Here is a 12,800-nt window from a genome sequence, read left to right as displayed (position 1 = left end):
AGCTCTTGCTTTGTTTTTTTTGGTGGAGCTGCTCAAATCCAATCCAACTCTCGAATCCCCCAACCTCTTCACCCCAAATGGAGACTGTGAAATGCTCAGCCCTGGTCAGGGAAGGGGTCGGCACTGCCAAACCCCCCAAACACCTCTGGAGGCAGCCCCGGACTCACATCAAGATCAAGCAGAGGTTCTATTCGGATACCGAGAGGTACGTGTACCACCGAGCCATGGAGAACTTTCAGACCCTGGAGAACGGCGACAGACCCGGCCTAAAGAAACCGCGGATGTCTTGGCCAACTTCTTTCCACGGCCTCAGACGGTAAGCGAGAAACGGGGTGGCTGGCAGGAGGTGAAAATCGATCCGAACGAGAAACAAAAGTTTAGTTCCTTTAAAATTAAACCTCCATCAGAGTGTGGCGTTTGTGAACGTGTGAATATGTGTGAGGGTGTATGTTTAGATGTGTATCTGTGTTTGGGTGTGCGTATGTTTGTATATGTCAGGATGTACGTCTGGTTGTGTTTCCTTATTTAGGGTGTGTGTATGTGTTTATATACGTCAGGGTGTATGATGGTTGTGTATCAGTATTTGAGGTATGTTATATACGTTTGTACATGTCAGACTGTATGAACAGTAGTTTATGTGTATTTGGGATGTGTGTATGTTTGTATATGTCAGAGAGTATGAATGGTTCCATATCTATTTGGGGTGTGTGTATGTGTTTGTGTGCATTATGGTGTATGCATGGTTGTGTATCTGTATTTGGGGGTGTGGATGTGTGTGTGTGTGAAACAGGATCCATTACATAACATTGAGACTCTAAATAGAGCTGACTCTGAGATGATAAACCAAGGTGAGGAAGACTGGACCAGCTTATCTATTTGCACAATCTTACTGAGAGCTTCAACCCTCAGCATCTTCCTACAGCCCTATTTACCTTTGATAAAGCTTACTTGTTGTTCCTTGTTGGTGGACCAACCAATCAATCTGGTACCACCCATTGGGAGATAGCAAGAAGTGCAGATGCTGGAGTCAGAGTCAACACAGTGTGAAGCTGGAGGAACGCAGCAGGCCAGGCAAGTTCTGAAGAAGGGCCCCAACCTGAAATGTCAACTTTCCTGCTCCTCTGATGCTGCCTGACTTGCTGTGTTCCTCCAGCTCCACACTGTATTGACTGGTACCTCCCATTGCTGTCACTGACCACTTCAACAGTCCTCATTGGGAACTGGATTGATGCACATCACTGTGGAAGAGGTTTTGAATTCTATCAGGCTTTATGAAAACTGCTTGTTTTGTCATCTACCTAAGTGTCTTTCAGTAATTGATGAAGTGGTGCATGAATATACACTTGGGATTCAAATATCCTGTGGTATTGTGTGAAGGGGAGCACACTCACAGCTGAGGGCAACTGTAAATTGAACAATGGAGATGTGAAAATATTGTACTAGTTGGTTGGCCTTAGAAGCATTCAATCTACATGGTTAAATAAGTGAATAGAATCTATGATGGGGCACAGTGTACATGGGCTTTGGAAGAAAAAAAATGGATAGACAGTATCTGTGATATGCTTCGGAAAGAGATTAACTGGGGTGGGTAGAGTATGTTTGATCCAATGAACGGTCTTTCTTGAATCTTTTATCGTGTTTAGTATTTCAAAATCAAGGATTCCTGTCATATTAAGTCATCTTTAAAGTTCAAATCAGGAAGGTGAGGCCAGGAGTGGCGTGTGGGGTGTGGGGGAGCGGGCTACAATTTTAAAACAGTGCAATTGAAAGTGGTGTAATTTCAGTGATGAGGATGTTTTGGAGCCATTTTGATCTGAATTACTTCATTGACAGTGGCAAAAAGTGATGACATTGATGGCAGATTAAGGCGCTGGTTCCATTTCACACTGCTACATTTGGAAGACAAGAGTGAAGAGATTAATTCCCTTCTATCCTGCTGCTGTTGTGCTTGATTCAAATTGCTTTCGTTGTTGAAAGATGCAGTAATAAAATGTGTGCATGGTGCACTAGTCAAAGGCACAAACTCGAGTTTCCCACTCCTGATTACTCAGTGTTCAGAAAATCTCACTAAATTACCTCTTACCTTCTGCAGTTTGTTTATAGTTATCTGTTTCCTAAGTAGTGTCTGATCATGAAAGCTTCGTTATATAAATGTCATGTTTTCAAATTGTCCCCTCACCGCCACAAGTCTTTTCTCCATTTACATTTATTAATCCCCTTTATAATTTTAAAGACCTCGATTTGGCCACCCACTAACCTTCCCATTTCCAGAGGGTGCATGTGTCTGTGATATGCTTCAGAAAGCATGTTCAGCTCTTTGATAAAATTATAACTTCTTAGTTCTGGTAATTTCTTATGAATTTTTCAATACATCTTTGCCAGTGCCTCTATTTTTTTAGTGTAATATAGAGACAACTGTGCAAAGTACAAACGGAACAATGTAAAATTGCCAACTCTCTCCAAATGAAGAGGATCAGTAGGGATGATATATGCCGTACTGACAGTTTTATTTATTATTAAGATGAGGTGCTGAGACTCAATAGGGCAGGATTCCAGCAGCACTAAACCAAATAAGGCCAGAGAGACTATTGTTGCAAAATTACAAGATGTAAAAAAAATGTTATATTTAAAAACCACTCAGCTTCACATCTGTTTCATTCAGTCAGTGAATAGTCAATCAATGAAATTAACTCCTACAGAGATGATCGGTGAAGTTAAAATTGATTTATTAAAATACAAAATGTATTGCTTTCTTTTTGAAAGAAATAGTCGTGGATTAAGTTATATGAGTAATTTGAGACTTGGCATGCATTAAGTGTAACATCTTTGGAAGAAATGTGCAACTTTAGGCCAAATGTTCCCAAAACACTACAGGCAAAACTCTTTCTTGTCTCATGTCTGAGTCAGATGTCAACTAATTAATAGAGATTGATCACTGTGATCAGTAAATGATTCTATTATGGCTGTACAAAATCATTGTCAGAATTGTAGAGTAACAACAATTTGACTTTAAGAATTATTATACAATAAAAGATTATGTTCAGTTACATTTCTGTAGTGCCTTTCACTATCTTAGGACATTCCCAGGCATTTCACATTGAATGAAGCACTTTCGAGCATTGTTGCTGTTGCAAATGGAGGAAATGCAACCAACTTGAATATGGCAAGTTCCCTTGAACACCAACGAGACACATTACCAGAGTATCTTTTTAGTTGTTGGTTGAGGAACAAACATTGAACAGGACCCTAGGGAGAGCTCCCTTTCTTTGCCTTTTGGTCAAACAGAACTTGTGTGTTACAGAAAAAAAATGTACATGTTCTGTTGTAGCCTTTTATCTTCCACCCATCAGGACATTCACAAAAGTCCCAATGTAAAGGGGAACAAAATGTTCCACGGTATAGAAAGAGAGTGTAGCACTGGAAGCTACATAGATTAATACATAAAGCCCTGTTCTTTGCAGATGGAAAAAAATATGCACACTCACTGGTTCAACTTAACTTAATAGGTGACAGCCAGCTTCTGAGTTATTCCTTACGACAATGTCTTAACCAACCAGAATCAATCTCTAGGGTTTAAAATTAAACAAAACTTGGCAGTTAACTGTCAGTTATCATTTAACTGGATTCTCTGTGGCAGCATCTCTATCAATCAAAACTCTGTTTTTCCACAGTATAAAATGTTAATCCCCTCTTTGTTGGAATCCTTACAAATTGTCCTGATCCATGCAAGACAAAACATGCCAATTGGTCCTATTGAATAATTTATAATCACCAGAGAGGGCTGATGGGGACTTGGTTAAATGCCATGGCTGACAGAGCACTAGTACCAGGAGCATCAGCCCAAATTCTGTGTTCAAATCTCTGGAGTGAACTTTGGAACTTATAGCCTTCCAGCCGTGAGGCTGGAGAACCAAGGCATACTGCTGAGGTGACACTGAACTTCAACTTTCTCATCTTCCCTGCCTCATAACAAAAGAAAGCAAGTTTGGGTAGGAAGTGGTGTAATGAGTCTTTGTTTCAGATTCATAAGGATGGCAGTTGGGGGGTGGAGGGGTGAAGATTGTGTACAGTGCTTTATTTGCAACCTTGGAGGAACAAGAGAGGAAAGTTAAGAGGATTTCTCTGTTTTGTGAATCAGTACAATTGAATAGAGGGTTCAGAGCTGTGACCTCACTCTTGTGTACTTAAATTAGCAAACAGTGTCCTCTCTAGTGTAATAACCCACCTCAGCCCACTCAATGCAATTACTCTAATTACAGTTATGCAAATAAGATTCAGGTAGGATGACCAGAAATAAATTAAACTGACATCCAAGGTAAGAGCTGGGGAGAATCAAAGAGATAAAATGCAATGAGTATTATTTCATTGTGTGGAATACAGACTGTGAGAGAATCTTGTTTACAAGACAAGCTGGGGTCATTGATTTAACATGCCAAGAATTATATTGAATGTTCAGCACGGAAACAGACCATTCAGCCCAGCTCATTCATGCCAGAGTTTATGCACCACATGAAGCACCCCTCAGCCCTCTTCATCTTTGAATATTTTTCTAGTTTTGTTCTCCATTACGTGTTTATGTAGTATCTCTGACAGCCACTTCAACTCCTTATTGGAGTGAGTTCCATATTTTCACTACTCTCTTCCCTGGGCAGAGAACTGACTCCTGAATTCACCAGAGGATTTATTTACATTGCTTCACTCATTCTTACTCCTGGAAACATCACAATCAGTTTTCCTAGTTCCATGGATGCAGTTTAGGAGTTGTTATAGGAAGCAAAGTTGGAATGTTACATAAAAGGAAAGTACTGTGTCACAGTCATAGAGTTGTAGAGATCCACACAGTCATAGAGTTGTAGAGAAAGGCTTTTCAGCCCATCACGTTTATGTCAATCGAAAGCAACTAACTATATGCTAATCTCATTTTCCAGCACTTGGCCCAGAGTCTTGAATGCCTTTGCATTCTAAGTGCACATCTAAATACTTCTTATATGTTTTGAAGGTTTTTGCCTCTACCACATTTACAGGCAGTGAGTTCAAGATTCCCATCATGTTGTTCCTCACATCTCCTTTAAATCTCCTGCCCCTTACCTTAAATCTATGCCTCCTCATCATTGATCCCTCCATCAAGGGAAAATGTTTCTTCCTCCTGACTCTGTCAATGCCCCTCATAATCTTATACATCTCAATCATGTCCCCTCTTCTTCTCCTCCGCTCTGATAAAAACAACCCCAGTCTGTCTAATTTCTTTTCATAGCTGAAACTCTCCAGCTCAGGCAATATTGCGGTAAATCTCTTCTGCACTCCCTCCACAGCTATCACATCCCTCCTCTAATGTGGATTCCAGAACTGTGGATGCTGGAAATCTGAGCCAAAAACAGAAAGCGCTGGAGAAACTCAGCAAGTCTGACAATAACTGCGGAGAGAGAAACAGAGTTAACTTTTCAGATCTGATATGACTCTTTTTCAGAACTGAGACACAGATGCCTCCCCATTTTTGAAATGCCCTAAGGAATACTTGTTCGCCTCAGCATTGCCCCTCTCTTATGTGAGACATCACCATGTGCTCTCTGTTTGAACCTGTTTTTCTGGTCCTGCCACCATCCCTAACACTCCCAACCACAACCACTTCCATATACCTGATTCCAAAATGAATTTCATATCAAGATGGCAACCCAACTAAGAAACTTCAACCCATCATCTCTGTCTTTTCTCTTAAACCATTTCATAATCTTAAAAACCTCTATAATCTCCAGGATCAGCCTTCCCTGTTCTAGACAAAACATTGTTCTACTTCCTACTGAAGCATTTGACAAGGTCCCTCATAGTAGGCTAGTCCAAAAGTTTAAATCGCATGGAATCCATGGTGAGTTGGTAAGTTGGATATAAAATTGGCCATTGAAGACAGAGGGTAGTTGTGGAGTGGTGTTTTTCTGACTGGAGAACTGTGACCAACGGTGTTCCACAAGGATCAGTACTGAGATCTCTGTTGTGTGTGATATGTAGAAATGATTTGGATGAAAATGTCGGTGGTCTGATTAGTAAGTTTGCAATATGTCCCACTTGTCAAGGTGCTAAACCTTGGAGTGTAGCCTATTCCTCTGTCAAATAAGTGCCAGTTCTATGTCATAAATCTAATCTCCTGCTCACAACATTACGGCTTCTTCAGTTCTGAGGAAGCATCAGATCATACTCGAAATGTTCTCTCTCCTTCTCTCTCCACAGATGCTGCCGATCTGCTGAGTTTCTGTAGCATTTTCCAAGTTGGCTTGTCTTTAATCTTGGGACTAAGTGCATGCTTTAAAGCATTACAGTTTACAACCCAACATCTCCAACATTTTGACAATTTTTGAGACACAGTTTCCACTATTAGCTCACATGTTGCTGCCATTGTCTCTGAGTGCAAATACTTTGCACCTTCCTCCTAGTAAAACAATCTACGTCTTCCTTTGATCTTGACAACCCAGGCTTGCTGACAGGCAGATTTCAGAACAGGTCCCACGGCCTATTTTATTCTTGTCTTAAATATAAAGATAAATCCCAAAACAGAGCATAACTCCAAAACTGTAACACTCTAAATCCTGGGAGATAGCAAGAACTGCAGATGCTGGAGTCAGAGACAACACAGAGTGGAGCTGGAGGAACACAGGAGGCCAAGCAACATCAGAGGAACAGGGGAGTTGATGTTTCGGGTCGGGACCCTTCTTCATCTCTCTAAATCCTGCACAATTTTGAACGTTAATGTTAAATCTCCCCTTATTTTCTCTTCTCTAAGGAGAACAACCCCAGCTTCTCCAGTCCTTTTGCACAGTTTTAGTCCCTGATCCCTGTACCATTCTCATAAATCTGTTCTGCACCCTTTCCAAGACCTTGACAAATTTACCCCATGCGCAGTGCCTCGAATTAAGTCCAGTACTCCAGCTGGGGCTGACATAACAATTTCTAAAGAATGAAACTGACAGAGATTTCCCTTGCACTTGACCATCTGTGAGCAGAAGGTAGCAGCTGGGATTCTGAAGCTAAATGCAAACAGGATGCAGTAAGTATGTGTAACTGTGTCAGTGTAGACTGTGATGAAGGCAGGATTCTAGCTAATTTCTGCACACTGTTGGGTCTAAACAAGAGACGTAGATGTTTGCACTGGTGAAGCACATAAGGGAAACATCATTTAGTAAATGTTGCTTGTTGCTTTATTTGCAAATTCGCCATAATTAATCTCATCCCAAAAAGTCAATCATTAGTGTTTGACTAGCCTTAGATCTCCTGGGCTCAGTCCCAGATGGTGTGTTTACCCACTGGAAAACTCTGAAATTAATTTTATTTATCATTTTATATTTGATTTTTACACTTGATAGAAGGGAAGAGAAAGAAGGAATGCTTTCACTGAGCTTCTGTTCAGAGTATTTCTGCAAACACCAACAACAACTTGCATTCTTATAGAGTCTTAAGGTTGGTTCAGACCTTCCAAGTAATGACAACAATAGTTAGATTGCTGCTGCACCTGAAAATCCCAACCCCCACCCCAACCGATTCCCGACTGATGTGCATTTCTTCTGGGATCTTCCATGTCTGGTTTTTCCAGGACTGCACAGCAAAGTGTTCAATGGGGATCTCTGTCAAAGTGGAGTCCAGGGGAAACAGGACATGTCCCATTGTACAACACAAGTTGCTGTAGAGAACGTTTAGAGGCCCAGTTTGAATGTTAGTGAATGGTTGAGAGAGGTAAACCAGTAGTTGACGGGATTGAAAGGGATAGTTTAGTTAGAGGGCTTGTCAGGTTTGGTCAGCATAGGTCAGTGAGATAGTTGGATTGTTTATGAGAGATAGCTAGGGATTAATCAGATTGGGAAAGGTGGTAAGGTTGGATTGGGGAAAGTTGGGTTGGTTCGGATTTGGGTGGGAGCAAGGATTTGGGCTGTTGGGGATTCAGTTGTAAGGTTACCCTGATGAGATCTTAATCTATCTAACATTTCCTCAGTAATTATTCAGGAGATTGATTGGTAAGTATTTTCATCACTTAACTTTAAGACCCTGAACATTTTGATTAGTAATGGAATAGTTATTAATAGTAGTAGAGCTTATCATTAGTAGTAGTGTTTATTAATTATGAATTGAGAAGTAATTAATTAACAAAGGATAAATATGGTGGAGCAGGTGATGTGATGCAGCTGCAGTAGATGGGGAAAATGGATGCCAGTGTAATCCTAGGCTCCATTATCTACAGTAAATGTTAGTGGCTCAAGGAACTTTAATTCAAAATCAATGAGGAGGTACAACAAACTGCAGACACTGCAGACTGAGATAGGGGGACACTTATCTGCAGTCTTTGTTCCAGCCCTCAGGATTCCATCATTTGACTTGTTCCATGATTAGGTACAGGACGCTGTGACTATGAGTCAGTAAGGTAAAGGAATTGAGAAGGTAGAAGTGGGGGTGTTTCACTCCTTGCAATTGCCCAACAGGTTCAAGGCTCTGTATGGATGGAAGTGGGGGCTGCAGGATGGATGAGTGAACTGATCATGGCATTGTGATACTGGAAGCTATTCATGTGCAGTGGAGTATACAGAGATGTAGTCTTAGTAGGACAGAGTGTAATCAGAGGATAGATACAGGTGGCTTCATTGCCCAATGCCAGGGTTAGGGACATGTGCTCAGGGCTGGAGAAGAACTTGCAGTGCGACGGGGAGGATCCAGTTGCTGTGGTTCACATGTAGTCCAATGATAAAGGTAGGGCTAGGAAAAAGGTTCTCATAGGGACTATTAGGACCTGGGTCTCAATTAATAAGCAAAATCTCAATCCTAATAATCTAGAGTATGAGGGAAGTCTTATTCGTAATATAAAGACAGACAGTAAGAGTTTCTACAAGTATTTAAATAAGAAAAGAGTAACAAAAGCTAGTGTTTGTCCTCTATATCAAAGATACCAAAAGATATGGGGATAATGAAGTAACCTGGTTTTAAACTAGGGGATCAGCTTTGATCTTATTCAGTAACAAAGGAGGCTCAGTGGACTCCAAGCCCTACTCCTGGTCTTGTTTCCTACATTCCTCTATGTCAGAGTATCAATGCTGCTCACCAGCGTTGCCTAGAAATTGTGCAGCTGCTGAGATGTCCCATACCCATCAATTGTCATGACGGTGTTATGAATCTGCCGTGCACAGACCTCGGAGATCTGAGCAGCAGAATAGAAGAAATATAGCTGTTGACTGGGGATAATTGTTTAGATGTAAAAAGGAGGAACAAGTGTAACTGGGGGCTGCGGTATGAGACGTATGGCCGGAGTCTATCACAAGGGAATCAGATCTTGAGCTCTAATCCACCAGCAGGCTGAGATCCTACTTAACACTCTGGAGATTGAGTCTGGGGAATTGATCATGGAAGGCATGAAAGTGCAGGTATTTTGTGTCTGTCTTCACTGTGTGCAAGACTTAGAATACTTTCAAAGGTATTTGAAGATCAAGAAGTGAAAAGTAGGGAGGAACTTAAAACAATCACCATCACCAGGGAAAAGGTGCAGAAATTGTAATGTAGTGTTTAAACTGGAAAGCTGCATCTTTTCTGCTGTTTCCCAGGCCTAATAGTCAAGATTGGCATGGGCTACTTGGTACCCAGCTTGAGGTCTCTTTCTCCCCCCAACCCACTGGTTCCTATAATGGTTAAAGTCAGAGCTCACTGATGAACACTGAGATGAGTTCATACCCAAATTCAACAAGAGCCTGCAGATTTTGTGGCACCTGTATCACTGTCGGGAAAAGGTTTCTGTATTGCTGTGGTCTTTATCTATGGACTTCTGCATCCAAATGCAACAGTAATCTTCATTAGACAATGAACCAGAGGGGTGGGAGCACAGATCTCGGAGCTTTTATACTGGAGACATTCTTATTCAGTATTTTCTTTATATTTTAGTAATTGGCTTCTGAGTCACTGGTTGTTATCTGAGGCTTTCACCAGGCTTTCTTTTCAGTTCCCTGCTGACTCACACACTCTGCAAAGAGCTATAAGAGGATGGATGGCCCTGACTACAAGACGCAGGGAGAATGTTGTCATGTAGCCTTCCAAAACAAAGCATCTACAAATCGGAGCCAGTGGAGAGAAATACAGTGTAAATTGCATTATTCTGGAGTAAATCTTTTATACCCCTCACCTTGACAAGAACAAAGCACAGACCAGAACATTTTCCCTTCCATGTATCCACTCCCAGGACAGGGACAGCATACAGCATAACATTTCCTTTACAAGCGTTTTCTATGTTTCCATAACAGAGCATCCAGATTATGTTGATTAGAAATGCAAAAAGCAGCAGATTGCTGTTTAAGTGTTAATGGAGAGCTCCTTCACTAACAGGCTCCAGACTTTTATTTATTCTTGCAGAGAGCAATTTTGGAAACTTAATTCAGCATGAATTGAGTTGCCATGGCAACTGCTGTATTACAGCTGGCATTCCAGCCCAACTTTGGGATTTGTTCCCAGGATATTGGCAGAGTTGCTGATTGGGGTACAGTTGTGTGTGTGTGTGTGTGTACGTGTACATGTGTGCGTGTGCGTGTACGTGTGTGTGTGTGCGTGTACGTGTGTGTGCGTGTACATGTGTGCGTGCGTGTATGTGTGCGTGTACGTGTGTGTGTGTGTATGTGCGTGCGTGTACGTGTGCGTGTACGTGTGTGTGTGCGTGTGTGTACGTGTGTGTGTGCATGTGTGTGTACGTGGCTGAAGGAATGTATCAATGTTTTGATCTCCACGAGCTGTTTAACAGAAAGATTGCTTTCTTTTGGTAAACTGAGCCAAGTAGAAACACACTGGCTATATTGTGGCAAAGCAACATGATCTAGGAACAAGAGGAAGCTGTTCAGCCTCTCAAACCCGTTCTGCCTTTCATTCTAATTCAAGCTAATCTATTGCTCACCCTCCTTTACACGTCTCTCCTCCTTTTAGATATTTTTTCTAATTAACCTATTCAGTGATACCTCTGGACGCGGTGGGACTTGAACCCAGGCCTCCTGGCTCACTATCAGTGTGCCAGATCAGCCCTTCCTTCCCTCCATGTTCCTTGAGATGAAACAAGCAACAGAAGAAATGAGATTAATGAGGCAGCAACAATATTTTTTATCCGTTCATGGGATGAGGGTATTTCTGGCTAGGCCAGCATTTATTGCCCATCCCTAATTGCCCAGTGGGCAGTTAAGAGTCAACCACATTGCTGTGGGTCTGGAGTCACATGTAGGTCAGATAAGGTAAGGATGGTAGATTTCCTTCCCTAAAGGACATTAATGAACCAGATGGGTTTTTCTGACAATCAACGAAGGTTTCATGGTCATCATTGGACTCTTAATTCCAGATTTTTATTCAATTCAAATTCCACCATCTGCCATGGCAGGATTTGAATCCAGGTCCCCAGAACATTACCTGGGTCTTTGGATTAATAGTTTAACATTAATACCACCCTTGGCATCACCTCCCCCTAACTAAATGTTGACAAGCTTGAAATTTAACAGGCTTCTGAGTGAAAGAGGATGTTGTTGTTGTTGAAGGAGGTGATGGGCACTCCATGGGGAGAATATAGGAGTGTGATGAGTGTCGAGCCCCCGTTCTAAACATGCCCATGTGGCTGTGATGGGTTCTGCTTGAAATCCCATTTGGTTTCATGCTGTTGACTTCAATGGAACATTAAATTGGGCAGGTACACAAGGGGCAGCTCAGTCAAATCTGTCTCATTCCCTGCACCCAGGTTGGTTAAAATTAGATTTGATTCTAGCTCTACCAGTCCTTTGAAAACCACAGTGGGGGGAGTGGGGAATCGTTGGAAAAACGAAGGACATCTTGAACTTTGTTACAAGTGCACTAGCAGCACAAAAGCAAGGAAGTCTTACTACAGTTGTACATTTGAGCTCAAATTGTGCCCCATTCTGATATCCATATCTCAGGAGAAACACTCATTTTTGAGGCAGCAAGGCAAAGGTTGGTCCCTGGGGGTGAGAGAGTTGTGCTATGGCTAGAGGCTGAATAAATCGGGTTTATATTTTCTGGGGTGTAGAAGAATGAGTGGGTAATCTCATTTGAAACATACAAGATTCTGACTGAGATTACCAGGCTGGTCATTGGGCTGGGGAATCTGGACAACTGGAACACATTCTCAGGCCAAGAGGTTGATTATTTAGGGCTGAAATGAGGAGAAACCTTTTCAGTTAAAGGTTTGTTAGAGTTTGGAATTCTCTACCCCAGAAGATTGTGGACCTTTCATTGTCAAGTACATTTGAGGCTGAGGGAGACCCATTTTTCGTCTCTCAGAAAGTCAAGGGATATGTGGAGTGGGTGTGAAAGTGGAGTTGAGGCTGGAGCTCAGCCATGATCGTATTGAACATTTGATGGTCTGAATGACATAAAGCTTTCCGTATTTCTTATGTTCCTCTTGTCCATTAGCAAGTGGCTGATCTTCTGATATATGATCCCATGACATTGATCATATTTGATATGGGGGAGGTGATAGCCTTACAGGATTTGATTGATTGATTTATTGTCACATGTACTGAAGTACAGTGAAAAGCTTTATTTACAAGCAGTACAGGCAGATCATAGTAAGCAAGGATGTACAGATCAAAAAGTCTTAGACAGAGGTATACAGGTTACATTGCACAGGGCATGCGCTAGGCGAGATCAACATTAGCAAGATCAAGAGATAGTAGGAACTGCAGATGCTGGAGAATCTGAGATAACAAGGTGTAGAGCTGGATGAACACAGCAGGCCAAGCAGCATCAGAGGAGCAGGAAGGCTGACGTTTCGGGCCTAGACCCTTCTTCAGAAAAAC

At 41.8% G+C, this 12,800-nt stretch overlaps 1 protein-coding gene across 3 annotated transcripts in view; it reads left to right on the top strand.

Moving 5' to 3' along the window:
* Positions 1 to 12,800, top strand: part of LOC109921827 (cAMP-specific 3',5'-cyclic phosphodiesterase 4C-like) — a 271,818-nt gene that overhangs the window by 55,476 nt on the left and 203,542 nt on the right. Inside the window, exon 1 of one of the 3 annotated variants that reach the window (XM_048614250.1) lies at positions 247 to 316. The exons of the other annotated variants lie outside the window; for them this stretch is intronic. Coding sequence (XP_048470207.1) covers positions 282 to 316 — 35 coding nt within the window. The 5' untranslated portion in view covers positions 247 to 281. Of the gene's footprint in view, positions 1 to 246; positions 317 to 12,800 lie in introns of those variants that run through there. 3 annotated transcript variants of the gene reach the window in all.

Source organism: Rhincodon typus, chromosome 29, assembly GCF_021869965.1.
Source record: "Rhincodon typus isolate 14 chromosome 29, sRhiTyp1.1, whole genome shotgun sequence".
Taxonomy (NCBI): domain Eukaryota; kingdom Metazoa; phylum Chordata; class Chondrichthyes; order Orectolobiformes; family Rhincodontidae; genus Rhincodon; species Rhincodon typus.
Note: the sequence above shows the minus strand (reverse complement) of the source record. Positions and strands in the feature narration are given on the sequence as shown.